The following is a 25,202-nucleotide window of genomic DNA, read 5'->3' as shown; positions in this document are numbered from 1 at the left end:
GGTCAGAAGGTCAGTAGTGGCTTTAATGCGATGTCACAGTGCCCGCGCCATTCACCTCCCTTTGTCTCGTCACGTAGACATTTCACTGGCTCATACCATCGCGAGAAGGAGGGTGAGGACAGCACAGTGAGATACTTTGAGAAAGAGAGACCACATTCACATAACTTTTATTACAGTATATTTTTATAATTGTTCTAGTTATTAATTACCATTATAATTGATTATCCGTTACCATTATAATCTCTTACTGTGCCTAATTTATAGATTAAACTTAATCATAGGTGTGTATGCAAGGTTTGGTACTGTCTGCAGTTTTAGGCATCCCCAGGGGTGGGGGGAGAGGGTCGTGGAACGTACATCCCATAGGTAAGTGGGGGCTGTGGTAAGTGAACGTCTCAGTCAGGGAAGTCTCAGCTATACTGTTAAATCAAAGAACCCCAAACTCCCAGCGGTTTGTAGTACTATCAGTTTATTTCTTCACTCATGCTGTGTCCTCTCACGGGTCCGCCATGGCCCTGAGCCATGTTTTCTTCACTCAAGACTGAACCATGGCTGACCACGTGGCAGAGGGCAGAAAGGCATACAGAGTGTGTGCTGCTGGGTCATATGGCCACATCGGAATCTAACACAATGAGGAGACAGAACCCCTTCATGAAGGGGTGCTGAATACAGAAGACGGTCGTTCATCAGCCATGAGTTTCAAGAAAGAAACAAGGTTTGCTGAGATCCCACTGCAAACCAGAATTTGTACCCAGATCACCATGAAATATGAAGCAGATAACCACGTGACCCTGTCATCTTCCTTTGATTCTGAAATCCCCGAGTGATCAAACGTCGTAGTCAACAGTTTCTTCCTCTATGAAGTGGGGATTAGGACAGACCAACATGAATGGGAGCCGTGAATCTTGATGAAGACCATATTTGCAGAGCGTCTCCTACAGTGCTGGCCAGAGAGAGGGTTCAGGGACCGGCAGCAGGCATTGAGAGACCCTCCTCTGTGCACGCTGGTCCCTGTTGCTGCCAGCGCTGCTGTATGCCACCCTTCACCACTCTGTATTATGTGGTTTTGATCTGTGAGAGTATGATGTCCTGCAGTCCGACCCCTCTTACCTGCCCCCGTGTGTCATTATCTATTCTAATAAACGTGTATGGAGTGTCTTCTAGATTTGAGACCCTCTGCTAGATCTCCAGAGGTATTGTGGATGCCTGACCTCTCCCGGGCCCTCAGTAGCCATTATTCCACCTGGAAAGGGAAACCTAGTCAGAAGGTAAAGGGAGAGATGGACGGAGAGATGGATTTGTCAGCCCCAGCCATAGAGCAAATCAGTAACAGAATAAGAAACAGATTTCTCATTAGTCAGGAAACTCATTTACTTCACANGCAAATCAGTAACAGAATAAGAAACAGATTTCTCATTAGTCAGGAAACTCATTTACTTCACAGCTCCCCTGAGTCTTTATCCTAAGGACACTTTAGTCCATCCCCATAGGCCAGAAAGATATTCTCATTTTCTGATTCAAGTAAGAGAGAAGGAATATCTGATCAAGGAGGAAGAAAAAAAAAAAAAGTACAAACAAAAGCCTATTTCAGCCTCCCTCCCAAAAACAACAAAAGAAGGTGGTTATACCCCTGATATAATTCTCACTTATTTACTTAACGTTCAATTCAACAACAGAAAATATGCCCGAACTTGAGTTTCATTTTTGTTGCCTCACTTCTGCTGGGATGACAGAGCTTACGCTCAGCAAATTTGGCTTTTCCCCTTTTCCCATCTCCCTCTTCCTTTCTTATTTTTCTTTTCACTTCTGGGAGCTGCCTGAGCAGTTACTTGTATACTCTGGCCCTAACCCTTCTCACCCCATCTCTAGTCGTCTTGTTCTCAGAATACTTTTTTAAAATTTTTTAATAAAGAGATGCTATGGAACCCAAAACAAAAAGGGAAGGGCGAGCATCTTGGAAAACAAACACGGTTTCATGAATGCCCTGGTTCTGCACAGTGACATGAGGGTATTGTCTGCTTGCTGTCCTCTCAGAGTTGACGGTTGCAGTATGTTCCTCACCTTGGAGGGCCAGGATGGGGTATGAGAAGAGGGGAATGGCTTTGAAGAGAGATTTCACACCGATGGGGCACGGCGGGGGGGGGGCGCCATTCTTGCCTGATAGACCCACTGCTTCCTTCCGTAAATGCGAAGATCAGAGCTTTGTTAGGTCCGAGCCCCAGCGGTCCCTGCAGTACCTGTCCGTGTCTGTCCTAAAACACAGGGAGACCCTCCGTGAAAGAACCACGCCTCCACGGCAGCAGCGGGCGGGCTCCAGGCAAGCCCCAAGAACCCAATAGCAACATTAAAAAAAGGAATCATTTTAAAATAGCTAATTCCTTGGCTTCCTTCACCTGGTAATTACAAATCAGAAGCTATCGTTATCTTGAAGCAGCCATGATTAGTTCTCATTTCCTGACCTCTGTTCAGTGAAAATATGTCATTATTTGAGGCAATAGAATCCGGTCTCTTCAAGTGAGTGACCTACATATAACGGATAAACTGCAGGAGAAAATTAGGTGTTACCTTGACGGAAAGTGTACAGTAAATGTCACTTATTCTTATTAGTGTTTATCATCTCAAAGAGTTGCCTTGCACTTCAAAGTAATGTATGGGGGGGAAAAACAAAAATGTGGTTCTGAGATGGGGAAGTATGTAAGGAAAAAAAGCAGACATACACCCTGGCACGTTCATCTGTGGCCATCAATCTAAGATGTATTGTTTGAAGATAGGTTTTTAACCTTAATAGAATGCAGTCTGACTTTAAGAGGTGGTAGGCATGCAGAATTAATTGCTGTGTGAACAATTTCCTAAGCATTGTTAATTGCGTTTCCTGTGGTTAATTGTTTCTCCCATCCCGCGTCATACTCAGAACCTTTCCCTGTCAACAGCCCTTTCTCTCCTGCAGTGCGGGAACTGTAGCCACAGCATCCACCTGGGTCCGGCTTAAACGCCAGACAGACACGGTGCCTGCGTTATTGTTTGAATGGGCAATGTGCAGGGGAATGAACTCCTGATTTACTTGCAAATGAAGCATATTTCTGAGATAGGGACTTTGAAAGAATACAGGTGTTTGGGATTTGCCTTTCACTCCAAGTCCTCACTCGCACAGCTCACCCAGAACCATGGGAGATGGGGTGAATTGAGCTTGCTAAAGCCCCTGGGAAGTGGGGAGCTGGCACAGGGTCCCAAGGAAGACTGGGAGAAAGGCAGTTTGTGTTTGGAGGTGTGCGGTGCACAGGGAAGTAAAGCAAGCGTCCGACAGACAGGCTTGCCTCCTTAGCACCGCGCCTTGGGGCTCTGGCTCATTCCAGCCTGTGGTGAAGTGTGGGTGTGGGTGCGGGGTGTAAGAGAGAAGACAGTGTAATTGTAATATTTTGGGGAAAGGACCCTGTTCCAGCACTACCCCCAAGCTCTTTCCGCAGTGGGCTGAATGGTATCCGCTTAGCATCAGAAGCAGTTAGAAAGCTTGGGGTAGAAAGGTGAGCTTCTGGGTGTGTCTGACGCTACCTGCTGCATTGCTAACCCAGCGGAGCCCCGGCCACACTGGCAGACAGGTCCCACTTGCGTAGCCTTGTTTTGAGTAGTTTGGGTGAAACAATCCTTGCCAATGCCCCCACCCCACCCCAGGCCCAACCACCAGGCTAAAAACAACCATGTCCGCAGTGTGGGAGAGGCTGGACATGATGGAGAGAATCCTTGACGGTGATTCCAAAGGGGCATTTCCCCCTCCTTGGCACCATTCAGAAGGTCTGAACGAGGGTTTCTCCCACCTGCTCATCCGGGATCCTCTCCCCTAAGGCCATGAACAGAAGCACAGGGAGAAGAGTCCTAACCACCAGGTCTCCTGCCTTCTGCATTTAGCTAATCCCCAGGGCCTGGGGCAAGCCGGTTTTGCCCTGCAGCTTCCTTAAAAGGCAATCACTTGGAAGAGGCACCTGGCGCTCCCCCTTGACATGTGCATTGCTGAATTATCTATTCATATTTTCATTACTTTGTCTCTCCTGCAGCCATGCATCTGCTCGGACTCAACTGGCAACTGCAGCCGGCAGATGGACACACCTTTAACAATGGGATAAGGACCGGCTTACCCGGAAACGATGATGTGGCAACAATGCCATCTGGAGGCAGAGGTGAGGTTACAGCTGCTGCTTGCCCTCTTGAGGTCACAGGAAAATTCAGACCTCCCGCCAACGGGTTCAGGTTTTCTAATCCACATCTTGGGAGGTACGCGAAAAGGGAAAGAAACTGGGGAACAAAATCATCGCCTTTCCTAGGTGCCCCCGTTCAAAGCTGTTTGCTGTTCCTGTCTGTTAGCTGTGTTTGGCTGGAGTCACTGAGAGTTGGCACGGTACCTTCCCAGTGCGAGATGCATACCTATGCTATCTGGAGCGGCTTGAAAGCCTCCCAAGGCCCGGGCAGAAGCAGCAGCAAGAGCGGCAGCTGGAGCAGCAGCAGCAGCAGCAGGAGAAAGTCCTGCCTAGTCAAGAGAGCCGCGAGCAGCAGGCAGCACATGCCACTAGACCAGAGCCCTCTCCCCAGAGGAGAGATGCAGCCTCCCCAGGGAGGAAGCGCTGCCTGGCGTGAAAGAGAGAGATTCTGAGCTGTTCCGCTTTGGGAGAGAAGAGAAAAGAGTTTTGACAACTAGGGAACAAAGCTCCTCTTCTCCGAACAGTAAAGGGGACAATGGAAATGTTTATTGAACCAATCAAGCAACTGTGTTCTTGCAGGAAAAAAAAAAAGTAGGTGCTAACAAGGTGCTAAGAAGGAAAAGAGAAAACAGGACTTCGGGGAGGCGGGGACGTGGGCAGTTAATAAAACCACAGTAGCCGATGGCAAAGCTAGGCGCAGGAGGCACGCGGGGCATGAGGTGGGCTGTACTTAATTCAGGATGGAAATCACCAACAGGGGCTTCTCCACACACAGGCTCTTCCACTCTGCCTCTTAGCACATCTGGGCCGTTTACCCCCACATGTCAGAAAATATGCCACAGAACTATTTCAGAGACAAGAAAGGAAGTAACGTTTATGGCGCACCTGGTGTGTGCCGGGCTTAGCATTGCCTGACTTCAGCAGCTTTAACGGGAGGGAAATCATCTCAGGGAAACTGAGGCTCAGGATGTTTTAGAAACTTTCCCCTGAATCAAACACGTAGGCAGGTACAAATTTAAACTCAGGTCTGTGCCTTGTGCATCTTTGGGCAAGATGTTGGCGTTTTCCTTAGCGCAGTCATTTTCCACAGAGAAGATTAGAGAATTCATCTTCCCTTAGAGGTGTACGTGAGTCATCCTGAAATGCTAATGTTGCTTTAATTATTCTCCCCAGAGTTGTCCTAATGGCTTCGAGTGTGACTTTTTTGTCTTTTTATCTAATCTTTAAGAATCGCTTTACTCATCCATCTATCCTAATCATAACACTAAATTACCTTTAAGTAAGCATGAAAAAGTTTTATCTGAGGATGAAATTATATGCCTTCCATTATCAGATAACTAAAACTAGACCTAAAAATGGAGAGTGTATTTTGCCTTAATGGACCATGTTCTGCCTTAACTGACCAAAAAGCCCAGAGCCAGATTTGTTGGCCTCTTATGTGCAGTCCGTTCCCCTCCAGTACTTGCCACCGTGCAACTCCCATATCCTTTATGACAGTCATTCTCTGCAGGGTGTTTTTGGCCCCTAGGGGTCATTGGGCAAGTGTCCGAAGACTTCTTTGGTTATCCCAATTAGAGGAGGTGAAAGTGGCACTTAGCAATGAGAGACTGAGCTGCAGTTAAACAGCGTGCAGTGCACGGGACGGCCCCTACAGCGCAGAGCCATCCTGCCCCAGAGGTCCACGGTGCTGCTCTTTGAGAAACGCTGCTTTAGGGGGTCTCTGTTTTGTTTGATCCGTAAGCGCCCTTTAATCTACAACCCAGCAGTACCTTGTCCTTTGAGAAGAACGCAGAACACACATTTGAAAGTGAACATGCATATTTGCTCATCGGGCACAGGGATACATTTCATATGTGTCTCCATTCTGAAGTTACATACAAATGCTTTTTAAAAAGTATCCTTTACCAAAGAGAATCACTGATAGGCATTCACTTCTGTAAATTAAGGTCAGCCGCTCTGTGCATTCATGATTAAGCTGTGTTTCCAACTGCCACACCCTCCTGAGCATCCCACACCAGCAAGACAGAAGATTCCTGCAGAGAACTAGTCCTAACTAAGAGTACAGTGCCTCTAAATTAACAAATGAAGAAACCCTTTCCATGGTGTCTTTGGAAAGGCCAGAATTTCCCCCTCAGAGGCAACGTGCTCTTGAAAATGTTGTGTAAGTCATGTAAGATCGCCAGTTCATTTCCAAATGAGTTATGAGACAGAGAAGTGGTGACCAAATTGTTGTCCAATGAATTTTGTCAATAGGACTTTCTATGAAAAAGCGTGAGAATTTAAAATTGCTTAAACTTGAAAGAAAACTGGGAACATCTCCTTTCTGAACACCAAAATAGTACTCTTCTTATGACTGAAGATAGCAGATCTCTTAAGCTTTTGTAAAGTTTGGTTTGAAAAATAACTAGAAAGATTTTTGTTTTCTCACACCCACCTATGTCTTTTTTTAAAAAGTGACCTCAGGTCTCAATTTCTTTACGCAGGGACCTCCCTCCTCCCCACTCCCCAATTCTATACATTTAATAACCTGAATCAATTCTAATCGACTAGTTTTCCAGTGTTTCAAAGAGACAATCAAGATATATTGGCAATAAGTTAATTAAATAACACCCCCTCCATTTTTTTGTGGTATACGATAATCCTTCACTCCGATAATGTTTTAATCAAGATACACCACACATTGCCAGGGAGGTTAATCTTATTAAGCAATTACTGGGTAAGTATCCAGCAGAAGCAAATTAAAATGTAAGCAAAACAAGGGTATGTGAGTTCCATCTAAGATGGCACATCGATAGAGATTTCGTTACTCCATCTTTAGGAGTGTTTACATTGCTCAGATTTGGAAAGGAGTCTAATAGACAGGGCAGCCTACACACTCTGATATGTTAGTGGAAACAAAGCACTTGATTAATTAGTTAGGAGAGTATGTTCTTTGGGCTTTGTCTTCCCTTTTCCATTTGTTGTTGTTCCTCGTTTATTTTTTCTACATTCTCTCTTTCAATTAAACCTTAACGTGGTTGGTTTGGTGGTTGGGTTTCACATCAAGAAAAGGGAGCCCACGGACTGCCAGAATCACTCACCATCTCGAGTGTATTTCTATGTTAAAAGGAATGAACTCATATGTCTTCATTACAAGAGCACAGAGCACTTTTTCTATAGATCTGGGATTAGATAAGCCTTGAGAACGAAGATTCAATACAGTGTCTGACCTGGTCAGATAACATAAGGGAATCCAGTTTGATTGGCTAGGCCCAGAGGCGAAGAATACAAGAGCTTTTAAAGGGCACATCATATGTAGCCAATTTGTGCACTGATCTTAAGAAAGAATAAACTCCCAAGTAGAATTTCATGGATCATTCTCAAAACCTATCACTCATTTTAAATTCAAGGTGTCCTTNTCTTAGCACATCTGGGCCGTTTACCCCCACATGTCAGAAAATATGCCACAGAACTATTTCAGAGACAAGAAAGGAAGTAACGTTTATGGCGCACCTGGTGTGTGCCGGGCTTAGCATTGCCTGACTTCAGCAGCTTTAACGGGAGGGGAATCATCTCAGGGAAACTGAGGCTCAGGATGTTTTAGAAACTTTCCCCTGAATCAAACACGTAGGCAGGTACAAATTTAAACTCAGGTCTGTGCCTTGTGCATCTTTGGGCAAGATGTTGGCGTTTTCCTTAGCGCAGTCATTTTCCACAGAGAAGATTAGAGAATTCATCTTCCCTTAGAGGTGTACGTGAGTCATCCTGAAATGCTAATGTTGCTTTAATTATTCTCCCCAGAGTTGTCCTAATGGCTTCGAGTGTGACTTTTTTGTCTTTTTATCTAATCTTTAAGAATCGCTTTACTCATCCATCTATCCTAATCATAACACTAAATTACCTTTAAGTAAGCATGAAAAAGTTTTATCTGAGGATGAAATTATATGCCTTCCATTATCAGATAACTAAAACTAGACCTAAAAATGGAGAGTGTATTTTGCCTTAATGGACCATGTTCTGCCTTAACTGACCAAAAAGCCCAGAGCCAGATTTGTTGGCCTCTTATGTGCAGTCCGTTCCCCTCCAGTACTTGCCACCGTGCAACTCCCATATCCTTTATGACAGTCATTCTCTGCAGGGTGTTTTTGGCCCCTAGGGGTCATTGGGCAAGTGTCCGAAGACTTCTTTGGTTATCCCAATTAGAGGAGGTGAAAGTGGCACTTAGCAATGAGAGACTGAGCTGCAGTTAAACAGCGTGCAGTGCACGGGACGGCCCCTACAGCGCAGAGCCATCCTGCCCCAGAGGTCCACGGTGCTGCTCTTTGAGAAACGCTGCTTTAGGGGGTCTCTGTTTTGTTTGATCCGTAAGCGCCCTTTAATCTACAACCCAGCAGTACCTTGTCCTTTGAGAAGAACGCAGAACACACATTTGAAAGTGAACATGCATATTTGCTCATCGGGCACAGGGATACATTTCATATGTGTCTCCATTCTGAAGTTACATACAAATGCTTTTTAAAAAGTATCCTTTACCAAAGAGAATCACTGATAGGCATTCACTTCTGTAAATTAAGGTCAGCCGCTCTGTGCATTCATGATTAAGCTGTGTTTCCAACTGCCACACCCTCCTGAGCATCCCACACCAGCAAGACAGAAGATTCCTGCAGAGAACTAGTCCTAACTAAGAGTACAGTGCCTCTAAATTAACAAATGAAGAAACCCTTTCCATGGTGTCTTTGGAAAGGCCAGAATTTCCCCCTCAGAGGCAACGTGCTCTTGAAAATGTTGTGTAAGTCATGTAAGATCACCAGTTCATTTCCAAATGAGGTATGAGACAGAGAAGTGGTGACCAAATTGTTGTCCAATGAATTTTGTCAATAGGACTTTCTATGAAAAAGCGTGAGAATTTAAAATTGCTTAAACTTGAAAGAAAACTGGGAACATCTCCTTTCTGAACACCAAAATAGTACTCTTCTTATGACTGAAGATAGCAGATCTCTTAAGCTTTTGTAAAGTTTGGTTTGAAAAATAACTAGAAAGATTTTTGTTTTCTCACACCCACCTATGTCTTTTTTTAAGAAGTGACCTCAGGTCTCAATTTCTTTACGCAGGGACCTCCCTCCTCCCCACTCCCCAATTCTATACATTTAATAACCTGAATCAATTCTAATCGACTAGTTTTCCAGTGTTTCAAAGAGACAATCAAGATATATTGGCAATAAGTTAATTAAATAACACCCCCTCCATTTTTTTGTGGTATACGATAATCCTTCACTCCGATAATGTTTTAATCAAGATACACCACACATTGCCAGGGAGGTTAATCTTATTAAGCAATTACTGGGTAAGTATCCAGCAGAAGCAAATTAAAATGTAAGCAAAACAAGGGTATGTGAGTTCCATCTAAGATGGCACATCGATAGAGATTTCGTTACTCCATCTTTAGGAGTGTTTACATTGCTCAGATTTGGAAAGGAGTCTAATAGACAGGGCAGCCTACACACTCTGATATGTTAGTGGAAACAAAGCACTTGATTAATTAGTTAGGAGAGTATGTTCTTTGGGCTTTGTCTTCCCTTTTCCATTTGTTGTTGTTCCTCGTTTATTTTTTCTACATTCTCTCTTTCAATTAAACCTTAACGTGGTTGGTTTGGTGGTTGGGTTTCACATCAAGAAAAGGGAGCCCACGGACTGCCAGAATCACTCACCATCTCGAGTGTATTTCTATGTTAAAAGGAATGAACTCATATGTCTTCATTACAAGAGCACAGAGCACTTTTTCTATAGATCTGGGATTAGATAAGCCTTGAGAACGAAGATTCAATACAGTGTTCTGACCTGGTCAGATAACATAAGGGAATCCAGTTTGATTGGCTAGGCCCAGAGGCGAAGAATACAAGAGCTTTTAAAGGGCACATCATATGTAGCCAATTTGTGCACTGATCTTAAGAAAGAATAAACTCCCAAGTAGAATTTCATGGATCATTCTCAAAACCTATCACTCATTTTAAATTCAAGGTGTCCTTTATATCAGGGGTCAGCAAATAACATCTCATGGACCAAATCAGGCCAGCCATGTGTTTTTGCAAATAAAGTTTTATTGGAGCACAGCCTCATGGTCATTCATTGCCTGTGGCTGCTTTTGCGCTGCAACAATGGAGCTGAGTAGATGCAACAGAGACGAGATGGCCCACTAAAGCCTAAAGTATTTGTTATCTGACCCATTATGGAAGTTTGCCCACTGCTCTGTATCATTTGCAAACCCGTTTCTATTTTCCTTGGACTGTTCTGCAACTACAAATTACAGGAGATGAGGCAGAAGAGACCAAACTCCCAATATATCAGCCTTTCCTTCTTGACCAAATGATGGGCATGTTTTTGATAGCATTCCATTGACAGATCCTGTGTAACGGAAGACTCTAGAGTTGGTCCAGCTGGTTACAACTGCCAGCTGCATCACTTAGCTGCATGAACACAAGCAGGTCATGTGTCCTCCCTCAGCCACCGATTCCTCATCTGTAAGATGGTACCCCTCATCTTCTTGGCATCCAGTATAAGTGAGATGATGCTTATAAAACTCAGTGTGTGGGATGCGGCACTTAGATTCGTGAATATTGGTTGTCACTGACATCATCGTGACATCTCTCAGTTGCTCCATTTAACAAGCATCCCCGGGCTGCCACTTCTTATGAGGTGTCGTATTTTCCCAAGGTGAAGGCTGCCTTCAGAATGTCAAGATAGACCATCATTCTGCTTCATCTTTTTCCTTCACCTTCTAAGAATTAGGACAAACCCAGATGTGAAGACTCTTTCTCAAACATTTGCTTGATGAGGTGAGTGGGAAGCAAGACTTCCCATTCAAAGGGCCAATGTGCAGAACAAGCTGGCCCGTCCCCCACAGCATTATTTGTCTCACTGCTGCTCATGTTCCATCACTGCCAGCCTGTCTGTTTTAAGCCCCACCATTCTCGGTTTATAACTCAGCTGTAAACATTTATTTGTGCCTGGAGCACATTTCTTTCCTACCCTTTGAGAAAAAAAAAAATCAGAATTTCCAGATGGTATGCAAGTTGGGAAAAAATGGCAAAGACTGTTATTCTGTTTAGAAACATGTTTTTCTACACTTGCCCTTTCAGCAAAAACTTCATAATGATTTTTACTAGTTGGCTTAATGCGTGGTACTAGGAGCCAGACTAGCAGGGAGGTTGGTAATTCTTCCTCTGGCTCTTGTCAGCCTCTCAATGAACACAGCCCAGGGTTTCAAAATGATCACTTCCCTATGTGGGGCTTTTTCAAAGTCAGTGAAGTTCCCAGAAGGGTGAGGGCTGGTTATGTTTGAGCCAACCATTACAATACGGTACGTCTACTGGCAAATAAACCAATAGCCTACGTACCAGTGCAACAGCTCCTCTCATTTTGGAAGCCGTCTTACTCTCCCTTTGTTACAGATGAGTAGTGCTTAAGCGCCTCATCTTGGTGATTTTAGCTCTGATTGCTACCCACCACCCCCTTCTAAGTTGTACAGTTTCTGTTGGACATGACATCCTCATGGTTTGAGATGGGTACTAACAGCGAGATGATCAATTTCCCTCCCTAGTGCGTTTGTCCTCACTTGCGTTGGCACGTTTCTCTTTCAGAGTTGACTGGTACACCCACCGTGGCTGGGGGGAGGGGGGGTCTGCTATCTCCTTGGATACACACCTCTTTGTATGTCTTGTGCTTAGCCCAGCATCTGAAGAGCAGTTAGCATAGTGGTTAGATATGTGGGTTCTGGAAGCAGTCAGGCATGGCTTCTGATCCCAGCTCCACCACATAAGAGCCGTGTGACCTTAGGCAAGTCATTGTATTTTTATGGTCCTCTAATCCGAAAACTAGAAAAATCATAAGGGTATCAGGAGATTACAGGGCCAGCAGTAAGCACTCAGTAAATTATAGCTGCTAGAAATAACACTAATAAACTGAACTACATATTAATGCAGAATCACGTTCACCTGAACGGTCAGATATATAAATGTCTGTTAACGCCCTTAGTGGCAAAGAGTTGGCCATTTTTATCGAAGGTGACAAATTGGGGTTTCAAAAGATGTAAAGGCCACATGTAGTCCCAAGCGCTGAAGGATTTTATAAAAATCATTATTGCTGTGTGATGTTGTGAATACATCACGGGAGCAGCAAACGCTCAGGATAGAAATCTATTCCTGAAGAATAGCCAGCTAGCAGCAGGGTGAAGGCTGGTGGGCTACGGGTGACTCAGATGCGGTCTGGTGTAAGGCAGTGAATCTAATGTCCTTAGGAGAATCTTTCTGCCAATCTCTTGGTTAAACAGAACCCTCAGATGGTCGTCCTGATTCCCAAATAAATGGAAACGAGGTGTAATGACTTAAGCAATATTCTGAATTCAACTTTATTTGCAATAGATAAAACTATGTGAGGCAGAATAATCTGCAAGGCAGATTTACGCCGAGGTGCCTCTGGAGTTCGGTTAAGTTTAGGAAGCATTAATATGAGGCTTCATTTCCCTGGTATGACTACGAGTCCATTCCCGTTATCACTTGTTTGGGGAATAGTCTCGCTGTTTCCATAAATGAATTATGGCAACATTTTCTGAAATGATTGGCTCCTAATGTGGCTATGGAAGGCTGTCGTTTTGCTCAACATCAGTCTTACTTAACTGGTTGGAATTTTAGGTACATGTTTCTGAAATAGGCAATAGCTTCACATTTACATGAGCAATCTTCCGTGGAGTTATAGAGGTGGACTAGCCTGTAAAATTGATCATTAGAGTGTTGCCTCAAAAATCCCAGAAATCTCATCTTTAAGGTGGAGATGAACCAGCCAGGACCATCATGAAGCATCTGCTTCTTAGGGCAAAGTGATCATCATCTCCGCTTTCTGTCCTGCAGCTCGTAGGTAGGGAGCAAAGTTTGACGTGGAAGCCTCGGTTCAGGGAGATAGAGGCGGGACTCCATGCTGCTTGCCCAGACACCATGCTCAGTCACTAGCCAGAACCCAAGGGCGGTGGCCAGACTTTTGGTGAATGATTGTGCAATGGCTGTTTAAATCTTCTTCTCCTGATGCCACCAATTCAAGCCCACCTAGGGTCCACGGGACCTTGCCCTGCTGTCTGGACAAGGGATAATGGGAGTATGACAACTTTTTGATGTTGACCAAAAATTACCTAGTGCTGTAGTAGGTGCCTGACAAATGTTTGCTGCATGACGTATGGATGAATGACCTACACGTCATTGCTCAGGACGTTCATTAGTCATTATTAAGTGAAGAGAATCCGGCAGTTTTTCGCTAATGCAGTCTGTGCACTTGTCCACATGAGAAGCCACTAGAGTATACATTAGCACCTGGAATTTGGAGCACATGAACTTGTGACTTTGTTTTCTCTGTCCTTAGCGGCTTCCTTCATGTGACAGGTCCCTCCCTGTCTGTAGACAGACTGATCACTCATTGAGGACTGACGTCAGCTGCCCTGGAAAGGGACTTCTTGTTTCGCTGAGTCCTACCCCACCTGTTAGCCCTTTCTTAGTTCGTTGTGCCTATACTAGGCAGCCTATAGTTTAATTAGACCATCACAAATTTATACTCCAGATCTGCGATAAATAGTTATGGCTGTGTGTAAGCAGCACAACACCCGGGTAGAAAAATGAAGATGTACCACAAATTGGGTCCTGCGTATGTTACCCTGGTTAATCCTCAAAAGCAACCCCATTATACAGATGAGTAGACAAACCCAGATTGGGGCAGTGCTTAGCCCAGCACACAGCTAGTAGTTGTCAGAGCTGGGATTCAAAGCCAGGCTGACAGCTCCACTGTGCCGCATGCCTCCTGAGGTCTTTGTTCTTCTCCATAAGGGCATTCCCCCCGAGGAAGGCGGGGAAGATAGAAACCTTAATTACTTTGTTTCCTTGTTGCCTGTCTCTCAGTGGCACTCTGTTCGGAATTGGCCATGTTTGTGGTCCCAGAATAGCTGGCAGGGCCAAGGAGAGCCCAGGTTCAGATCCTGCTTTGTGGGACTGGGAGCCTGGCTCAGGGTGCCTCTTTGACCTTCGAGAGCAGCCCAGACCTTCACGCCTGGACACCAGCCCAGGGACTTGGCCTCCCAGGACAGAGTCATGGAGACGGTTCCCCACACGGGCTCCAGCGATGTACAAAAGCCACCTTTCCTTTTTATCTCTTTTGAGGCAGTGTTTGCATCACATTTTTTCCCTTTATGTTCTTTTTAAAATTAGAGAAGTTCTGCACACTCATTTTAAAGATGTTTTTTTAAGTATATAGGAAAAGATTTTTCCCTTGGCTATAAAGAATGTTAGTGTAACAGTTGGCAATTTGAATCAGATCTATAAATTAGGAATACTATTATATCAATGTTAATTTTCTGTTTTTGTGAACTGTGTGGTGGTTCTGAAAAAGGGTATCCTTGTTTTTAGGAAAAACGCATAGAAATATTGGGAAGTAAAAACAATCTTCTGTAACTTAGTCTCAATGTTTCAGCAAAAAAATAGAATGATAGAACAAATATGTATTAAATTTATGGAATCTGGGTGAATGATATGCAGGACTTCCTTGTACTATTTTTTAAATTTTTCTGTAAATCTGAAATTATTTCAAAATGAAGATTTTATATATAAAAGTATCTGTGGGCAGTAGTGAAAATTCCACTTTGCAAAAGCATTATTCGGTTGCATATCTGGAGAATTTAGTTTGAAAGTAGTCACTAGCTTTTAACAGTAACTGAAACCTATGTTAAATGAATTTATTAAAAGTGAAATCTCCTTCACTTGCTGACGCCTGCTACCTCCCGGAGGCAACACACACACACACACATACACACACACACACACACACACACACGCTGATATTATACCCTTTGCAACACATACACAGAGACCCCACCCCCACTCTGTAGAACATAGTAGGCTCCAGTAGAATGCCCCTTAAGATATCTGTGGGTCCAAACCACTCTTTTGTAGTTAAGGACACTGAGACCTTGAGAGCTAGACAGGCCTCAAACCAGCCAGCTGCTTAGTAGCAAGGAGGGGAGTTCAACCAAAGAGTTCATTTACACCCTTGTTCCTTTCCACAAAAGGTCCAAGGTCGTTAAGTATCAGGATTAGGACCCATGGCTTTTGCTTATTAATCTAAGGACTTTTCCACTACATTTCAGCTCCCCTGGTTTGCTTATTTATTTCTAAGGTTTTACACAAAAGATAAATTAAGAGTTTACTCATGATTTTTGAAAAGGATTCACAAGGCAGATTCCTTTAAATAGTAAATTACCCTGTAAAGCTTTTGAGCTTTCCGTTTTATTTAGGAGAAAAAGTCAATTTACATGCAACTTTTCAAAATAAATCTTCCTTAAGGCTCCCATTCTACCTAGTAGTCGCAGGGGTTATGTTCAAACACCCCATCAGATGGGCAAATAAAACTTGATTCGGTTCAACAGACATTTATAAATCACCCACGGTTTGCCGGCGTAAACCACAGAGAACCCAAAGATGCATTCGGGGTCAGGGCATACGGGGTCTAATACGAGAGACTTGGGAAGGTAAGCAGATCAATTACAGGACCGAGCAACAGGTGCTGGACTCGNGTTTTATTTAGGAGAAAAAGTCAATTTACATGCAACTTTTCAAAATAAATCTTCCTTAAGGCTCCCGTTCTACCTAGTAGTCGCAGGGGTTATGTTCAAACACCCCATCAGATGGGCAAATAAAACTTGATTCGGTTCAACAGACATTTATAAATCACCCACGGTTTGCCGGCATAAACCACAGAGAACCCAAAGATGCATTCGGGGTCAGGGCATACGGGGTCTAATACGAGAGACTTGGGAAGGTAAGCAGATCAATTACAGGACCGAGCAACAGGTGCTGGACTCGTTAGTACACTTAAGGGTAGAAGCTGTGAACACGGAGAAGAGAAGCCTATTTGCCTGGTGGTAGGAGCGAAGGAGGGGTAAAAAGAAAAAGAGGGCACCAGTGTGAAGGTGGAGAGTCCCACGAAAAATCAGTAGTGAGAACAGATCCTGACTACCTGTTTTACAATTATTCCCATAGTTAAGTCTATGTCAGAACTCGACACTCTCTCTCAATTGGTGGGTATACAGATACATAAACGTATATATACATGTATGCACGCATAAGTACGTATATATTACATATCCATACAATGTTGTTTTTCTTTTAGAAAATCCTTTGCTCTACAAAGAAAGCTAGGTGCTTTCTCTTATAGTTTTTAATTTTTTTAATTTAATTAAATGGAACTAACTAGCATTTATTTTGCTATTGTTATGTGCTAGGCCCTGTACAAGTCCTCCTTTGTGTACTCCCATTTGTTGCTCCCACCCCATGAGACAGTTACTATTATCATTTCCATTTTACATTTAAAAAAAAAATGAAGGCCCAGAGAGGTTAAGCAAATTGCTAGAGGTCACACAGCAAGGAAGAGCTGGAGACAAAATTTTAACCCAGCCCTGTCTGGCTGCAAAGCCTGTACTTCATCCCGCACGTGCGCTGCCTCCTTTAGCGGATGAGACATGAGGGAGGGGAGCCTATGAAACCCCAGGAGGGGGTGTGAACACTGAAAAGGCAGCCGGTACTCACTGGTAGTAGCAGCTGATTTACTGAAGGCAGTGTCCTGAAGTTGGGTCTAGTAAAAGAACGGGGATCCCACTATGATACGAACCAAACCCCTGAGGCTCCTTGTGTGAATTTCTCCAGAGCGACTGCTCTCTGGCAGCTGGCTCCCTTGCGAATCTCTTGCTTCCTCATTTGGCTTGACATTATCAAAATCCGTTTAGGTTTCAGCAGTAGATTAGTGGGCTCGTGGGTGCTGATTTCCTGCTTCTTTTTCATATCCTGTCATTAACCCAGCAACCCCTGAAAGCCCAACAGACATGAAGGAAAGCCCATCTTATTAAGTTTAAAGATGAATAATTTCTTTAAAATTCTTTTTTATTTTGAATGAATTTCTTTAACTTGTTGCCACCCTATGATTGCTGGGGTGACTAAACTGTTCTTCCCCAGGGGCCCTTTTTATTACACCCCTTCTTTACTGGGTCCTTTATATTATATCCCTTCCCCCAAAAGGCCTTAATGTGGGGGGAGGGGGGAGTCTGCCAACAGCAACATTTTTAAGTACAAATTAGTTTTCAAATCATAATAATTAGAGCTTCTGATTAATGGGTGATAACAAGTGTTTCCCCCTGGACATGTCATTATTTCAGCAAAATAAACAACATTCTGTTTAGGCTGAGAGGCTTACAGATAATAATAATAATGATAGCTAATTTCTATTTAGGACTTATGTTGTGCCTAAAATTATGTTAAGAGCTTTGCATGGATTAGCTCATTAAATCCTCAAAACAACCCTGTAAAGTAAGTAACAGTTTCCCAGCGATACAGATGTGGGGACTAAGGCACAGAGAGCTGATAAACTTAGCTAGTGGCAAAGCCAGGATTTGAACCAGGGCAGTCTCAGCCCAGAGTCTCTCTTCTTCCATACTGTGTAGTATTTCTTCCCCTACAGGGAAGTATTGCATGTCCAACATCCACATAACATGTTTGAGGAACAAACCATCTAGTCCCATCGAAAGATCTGACCCATTCGGGACTTACTAGTTGATTCTTCTTAACGATATTGTGTGATGAAAGCTTCCAAACTTCCCTTAGAAGCCTGTTCCCTGGTTTTATTATTCCAGAGGCCAAGAGTTTCCTTTTAAAGTCCAAATCATTGTTTCTCCTGCTTTATTTTAAGCCCTTGTTGACTTTTTATTTGATCTGCTATTGAGCTAAATAAAAATGAATCATCCCCTCTCTTGTTTTAAAATACACACACACACACAAGGAGGGAAAAAAAGTAACTTCATACCCTCAAGTCATTCTGTGGCTTTCTTTTATAATTTAGATATGGAAAACCTTCAGAGATCCAAAAATTTCACCTCTCCATTTTACAGATGGAGAAAGTGGCACCAAGGTCATTTATGAGTCTTGTCTTGATGCAGGGGCTAGATAGTAACAGACCAGGGCTGCTAAGTCAGACAGCTCCACTAACCCTTCATGCCAGCCTTCAGCAATCCCATGATCTCTCCTGACCGAACAAAACCTTTTGCACTGAATTGGAGCCAAATATAGATAAATATTTTCAGAAAAGCCTGTCTATTACAGAATGCAGAGGGGAGCTTGATTCTCATCCTTTGCCCATCAGGCTGAAGAAGTTTTCCCACCCACAAGGCCACCAAAGTGATTGATTAAAAAGTGAAAAGACCCCCAGAACTTCTTTCAGAAGTTCCGTCTGAACAAGTCACAAATGACCATTATAAAGCTAGATTCCACTTAGGTTTTATTCCCATTTGAGAGATCAGGAAAACAAGGCTCTGAGAGATGAACTTGCTTTCTTTGGGCAACTACTAGTAACTCCCAGCTTTTTCTTAAGTCTGTGTTTGCAAATAAAGAGTATAGAAGGTACTGGCTGCTTCACTGTTACTAAGAAATCCTCTTTAAAAATCGGTATTTCTGCAACTCCTTTTGTTAAAGTTCTGAAGGAAACTGAATGTGGGCAACCAATATTTTCTATATGCGTGATTTCAAATGCAACAGAGATGCATGAGAGAAGTGTGATTTCCACATGGTGCTTAGATCCCTCCCAAGGAAGGAGTCAGCCCCAATATTAGGTCAGTCTGAGATCCAGTCCTTATTATCCATTGTTATTTACTCTGAGCCAATGTTTGTTCACTGTTGCTTCCTTTTTTTTTTCCATTTATGAAAATGTCAGTATATTGGACTTGTTTCTGGCTGGGAAGAATAATTAAAGGCTACAAGAATTAAATTTGGTGCCTAGTTAATATCAGTCTCATCTCCCCTGCTGATAGTTGTACACCCCAGCCCTATTCGAGGTTGTTGCAAGCTTTACATGTACTTCCCAGACTCCAGCTCCTACTGTATTTGATCAGTAAAGAGCAATTGTAGAAGTTGTTTAGAAAGCATCGTGCCAGCATCGTGCCCTGGGTTATGAGTTTATACTTAAACTTGCTATGAGTTTCATCTTCATTTTTTTTTCAACTCCTGGTATGCAAATAAACAGAACTGTAGAAACAACAACTGTGTACAAATGTCACTGATTTGATGTCACTTCCTATTTTCCAGTGCCCTGGTCATTGAGAAATAGCAGCATAGACAGTGGTGAAACAGAAGTTGGTCGACGGGTGACCCAAGAAGTCCCCCCAGGCGTGTTTTGGAGATCACAGATTCACATCAGTCAACCCCAGTTCTTAAAGTTCAACATCTCCCTTGGGAAGGATGCTCTCTTTGGTGTTTACATAAGAAGGGGACTTCCACCATCTCATGCCCAGGTATGACCACGCTCAATGGAACTATGGGTTTAAAGAAATTCCCACTCTCTACCCAGTAGAATGGCTGTAATTGAACGTTGGACAATAACAAGTGTTGGCAGAGATGTGGAGCAATGAGAACATTGGCATATTGCTGGTGAGGATGTAAAATAATGCAGCTGCTGTGGAAGAATTTGACAGTTCTTCAGGAAGTCAAACCTAGAATCACCATGTGACCCAACAATTCTACTTCTAGGTATATACACACAGAGAACTGAAAATGTTCTTTCTCATAAAAACACATACATGAGTGTTCAGAGCTCATTATTCATCATAGCCAAAAAGTGGAAACAACCCAAATGTCCATGAACTGATGAATGGATAAACAAATATGACCTATGCATACAGTGAAATATCCCTCAACTATAAAAAGGAGTGAAGTGTTGTTCCATGCTAAAGCATAGATGAATCTTGAAAGTATAGTTCTAGGTAAAAGCCAGATACAAAAGGCCACATACTGTATGATTCTATTTATTGTCCAGAATAGGCAGACCCATAGAGACAGCAAGGTGATGAGTGATTGCCAGAGGTGGGGGAGGAGGGAATTGGGACTGACTGCTGGTAGGTTTGGGGTTTCTGTTAGGGGTGTTATCAATGCTCAGGAATTAGATAGTGGTGACGATTGTACAACATAGTGAATATATGAAAAACTACTGAATTCTAAAATGGCAGAATTTATGTTGTATGAATGGTATCTCAAAAAAAGAAAAGATGACATTCCTACCCAGTGAAGTCAGCTTTGCCAGCCCTGGAGGTTAATCCTCGGGCATTTTCATTTCAGGTATTCTAGTTATTGGATTAATTTGTTAAAATATCAGTAGGATACATCCCAATATATCTAAAAAGAGTTGTGTAAATTAACCAAAATTCAGCCATTTCTCCATGATTTCAATTCTTCCCTTTACTGAGTTCCTTGAGTTGTCCTTGGCACTATGAAAGTGAGATTATCCCCAGCGTTGGGAATGAAGAGATTATGGATTTCATTGTTTTTCTTCTCATCCATCCTTTAATTTGTCCTGGTAGAGATTTTACTATATACACACCATTAGGGATAAATTAAAACCCACCTAGCTTGGTTTTCTTTTCCAATAAGAATTGCATATCCCAAGAAAAACCAAGTAGGGCTTTCCTGCCTCATTTGCTTTCAAATCCAGCAAGTACATAAAGAAGTACATTAGGAAAATACCCCAGTGGAAGGAAAACTTCCTTAACTACTCATTATATCCAGTCAAAGATGACTTTAAAATGTGCTGGAAATGTATTCATCTAGAAAATTGAATTGAAAGAATTGAAAGCTCTAAACCCATTGGCAAATGCAAAAGAGGCCACCATTTCTTTGTCTTAGGCTCATGGCAGACATTGCTAATCGATGGCTGCACTTTTTCCTCGGTGAGCTCAGTGCACAAATACCTCCAACAGAACCCTCAAGGCGGCCACTACCAACTGACCAGTGTTGGCTCTCAAAATGAAATTTATTTGCAATCCCATCTTTACAACCTGAAAGTATCGAAAAATCAGCCTAAGGGACCAGAGGAGGGCTGTGGGGCTTTTTGTTTTGTTTTCTGGTTTTGTTTTGTTTTGTTTTACCATACATGGCCCAGGCTATAGGCACCAATATGTAAAGTGGTAATCAATAAATCCTCCATCCATCCAGAAAATATTTATTGGTCTAGGCACTGATTATTCAGAGATGAGTTAACATAGCCCCTGACCAAGCAGAACTCCGGATACAAAAATTGCATCTGCTCTTCAAAGAGATTTGCATCCAGAGAAAGAGAGGGAGTCAGCTGAGAGGAGTCCCTGTGGCGTTCCTGTAACTTCTGGCCAGGCGGCAGGGTGCTGCTCTGGGAAATTATGCAAATTGTGAGGTGGTGTCCTTGACCTTCAGGCTCCACTGACTCTACCACAGCACAATGGGGGACTTGCAGGGGTGAAATCTGCTTATTGGCCTCGTTTGAGTAAATATGAACATACCTCTGGGCACAGCTGAGAATAAGTTTCCTCTCAGCCGGTTGGATGCAAGGAGCTTTGCTGGAGAAAAACGCGTCTTCCCCACACTATTCCAAAGCACTGTTATCCCCCTTCCCTTGCATGCTTGGAACAACTAGTACCATGGGAAAGCAAATGATCATGGCAAGTCGAGTAGGTAACTCCCTGTAACTGAGTGATAGTGGACAGCAGGCAGAAACATACTCTACCCAGTTTCCCTGCTGTTCTGACATTCAGGACTCAAACTCTCAATGACAATGTCTTTTCTTCTTTTGTGGCTACACCACACTGTCCATCTCCTGCCAGGCTAGTGATTGTTCTAGCGGTTGTCCTCTCAAAATAGCTCTACTCCAGGGACAGCCTCATCACAGTTCAAGGGAAGGGAAATGAATAGGCATGGGCTGATGTACACTGAGGGTTTCAGTCCAGCTGCCAATTTGGGAGTTTAGCGTGCATTAGAGGGTCAAGTAAGCGAGACACAATGCAGATGCTTAGAAATGCACAAGACAGGTACAATATAGGGGCACTTCTTAAAAAAAGAAAAAGAGAAAAACCTGACTCCCTACATATTCTCACATTCAGTCACTGTCATTGCATGCACTCATGTCCATTTGATGAGCTACATTTCCTCGAGGAGACGGTGCTTAGCTCCTTGCAGGGATAGGTGACTAACTCACATCTCGAACTATTATAGAATTTCTCATTTCTATTGGCATATCCTATCAAGGAACATAAGTTCTATGGGGATTGGCAGTCTAGCCAAGGTGACTCATTTGAGCTGGGAAGAGAGAAAGAGAAGGAGATGGGGAGGGGGGATGACTATGAAATTCTATTGGCTGTGTTGCATAAAATAGCTATGCTTAAATTTTATTGCGTATCATGCTTTGACCAAGAGCCTACAAGGTTTAGTATCCTTGTCCGAGGATATTAAATACAGAGGAGAATCCTTTCTTACCTGCTTAAATTTCTCAAGAATCAGAGTGAGTCCCAGTTGACTTTTTGAATGTGGCTTTTTACAACGATACAGAGGCAACGTGGCATAGGGGAGAAAGTCCTGGAATTGGAGAACTCAGAATGGAGGCCCTGCTACATATTAACCAGGAGGCCTTAGACTTAACCCTTAACTTCTTTTAGCCTCAGTTTGGCTCCCTGTGTTATGTATCTCGCGATGCTGCTATAATTACACCACCGCAACAAAGGTAGATGAGAAAACACTTTGTATACTAAAGTACAGTATAAAGATATCGTATACAAGTGTTTCGTGGTGCTAAGAAACTCTGTGTGCCCCTAGTGAATATAGCTTCTTAAAGTAAAATTAATTTTCTAGTGTGTTTTCCTTCTTATGGAAGAACAAACTGTGTTTTCATTGTAGAAAAAATTTCAAAACAGAGAAACAAAAGGAAGCAAAAACAGCTAGAATTTTTACCCCCTTTTGGTAAATGTTTACATATGTTTTTGCTGTAATAAAATCTATCAGATGCAGGGGGGATAAAAGCTAAGAATCTAAATGGCTTAAAATAACAGAAGCTATTTTTTTGTTTACCAGGGGTGATTTTGCCCCCAACGCAGATGGCTTTGGCAATGTTTGGGGATATTTTGGGTTGTCACATGGACAGAGTTACTCCTACTAGCTAGTGGGTCAAGCCTAGGGATGCCACTAAGCACGCACAGGACAGCCTCCACGACAGAGAATTACCCCTCCCAGAATGTCAGTAGTGCTGAAGTTGGGAAACCCCACTTCACACGTTCACGTGGATTAAAGAAGACTTGGCGCAATGTCAGCCTCCTTCAAGGACACAGACCTATGGAACCTTCACTCTCAGGGAGATTCTAGTTCCCTGTAGCAAAGGAAGAAGAAAAGTGATGAATTCTGGACCAATCCCTGAATACTTCTGCTTGGAAGTGACGCATGTCATTAGAGCCCTTGTCTGACGGACCAAAGCAAGTCCCATCCTAACTTCAGTGGAGCAGGAAATACAATCTTATGTCGACCCTGAGACGGGGAGCACCGGATAAATCAACGGAAAGCCCTACTGACTTACAATAAAATGTTGAGTTACTTGTCCTCGTGGCTAGTATTTGTGGACACCCTTAACTCTTTCCTGAAAGTCAAGCCTTGAGCACTTCCTGCGAATTGCCAAATTGTCCTTCTGAAAGTTTCCCCCGTTACACACCCTCCACTCCTAGCTTCCAGCAGCAGGGCCTAAGTGCTCATTTTATTACCTGAATCCTTACGTACCCTGAGTGTTTTCATTGTTTCATCTTTGTCCATTTGAAAGGTAGCTATTATATTGTCTTTTGAATGCAGCATTTTGACACCCTGTATTGCATTTTTTGAGACCTAGACAAAAACAAAACAAAGTCAATATGAGCCAGTCTCATCCGACCCATTCGAATTCTCAACAGGGATGGTGTGTGAGGAAGCCTAGTGCATCTTGCCAAGTATTTGAAATCGGACAAACTGTGTCAGATTTGCTCAGCCCCAGTTCTGGAAAGGAAACCGATCAGGCTTGAAGCAATAATAATAATCTGCCCCTGGCTACGGTGCTAGGCATCAAAGGAAATTTCAGAGGTTGCTGCCGCAAGTCAGGGTCTTGGGTGGTTAAGGCGGTGAGCAAGTTTGCTTGACAGTTCATCACTGATTGCTACTGCTATGTCAAGCCAAGTAAAATCCTTTGTGAGAACAAGTCAATAATCGGCAAATGAGGTTCATGATTAACCCGAGACAACAAGATGCTCTTACCGCTTGGGAGCCCTGCCGAGACTCACCTTCTCCACAGTCCTGTTTAGCAAATATTAAAAATGCCTATTTCATCACTCAGACTGATGGAGCCAGGAGCCCGGTGACTTCCAGAGGCAACTTGGACGCAGAGGGTGGGCTTGCAGCTCCAGCGGGCTCTTAGAGGGAGATGCTAGGGATCGCGTGGCATTAAGCTAGAAGCAGACACTGTCGACCCCCGGGGCTTTACACTGAGATGTGTCTGTGGGCTGGGAAGTGAAACAAGCTACCAGACACATCAAACAATATAGAACTATTTAAGAGACCACGCATTGCTCCAGGATCATAGGAAATGCTCTCGAATCCGGGAGGTGGAGCACATGTGGACCAAGATGAAATGAGCCGAGCACACATTCCTATTTGTCTTCATCAGCAGAATTCCCCTAAATGACATTTTTTAAAGCAAATTTATAGATGGCGATTAGTGATGTTAGCTTTTGCCCCCTTGGGTTTATCCCTTTCCAATTCAGAGCCTTCTTTGAAAATGAACTCTCACTTTTCTTTGTCCCCTTCTCTCTTGCCCAAGTATGTAAATGGCACACAGTTGCAGTCAGAGGTGGGATGGGCTAGGTCCCAGGGACAGGCGGACATTGAGTGCTCTGAGCACCGTGCTTCTCTCCCTGCTGACCGGTCAGATGGGCTCTCCCCGGACATCCCCCCTTCCTGTGGAGCTGTGAGCTTCGTGCAGAGGGAATATCAGTGTATGACTGTCAGCTTGCATAGCACGTCACATAACGATTTAACTTCATTTTGGAGGGAGACATATTTTTATAGGCATGTTTTTCAGACCTTTCCTTTCCCAAAGAATTTGAGGTATGGAGAAAAATTTTGTGAAACCAAGAGAGGCTTGGTGTCTTCTGTATTG

The 25,202-nt window shown here is 43.4% G+C and overlaps 1 protein-coding gene across 1 annotated transcript in view; it reads left to right on the top strand.

The window, feature by feature from the left end:
• TENM2 (teneurin transmembrane protein 2) overlaps nucleotides 1–25,202 on the top strand; it is a 1,230,113-nt gene that overhangs the window by 1,015,696 nt on the left and 189,215 nt on the right. The window contains exons 9-10 of the mRNA XM_034655661.1: nucleotides 4,050–4,172; nucleotides 19,325–19,530. Coding sequence (XP_034511552.1) covers nucleotides 4,050–4,172; nucleotides 19,325–19,530 — 329 coding nt within the window. The remainder of the gene's footprint in view (nucleotides 1–4,049; nucleotides 4,173–19,324; nucleotides 19,531–25,202) is intronic.

The sequence above is a fragment of the Ailuropoda melanoleuca genome, chromosome 3 (assembly GCF_002007445.2).
Source record: "Ailuropoda melanoleuca isolate Jingjing chromosome 3, ASM200744v2, whole genome shotgun sequence".
Taxonomy (NCBI): domain Eukaryota; kingdom Metazoa; phylum Chordata; class Mammalia; order Carnivora; family Ursidae; genus Ailuropoda; species Ailuropoda melanoleuca.
The sequence above is the reverse complement of the archived record's forward strand: the minus strand, read 5'-3'. Positions and strand labels throughout refer to the sequence as shown.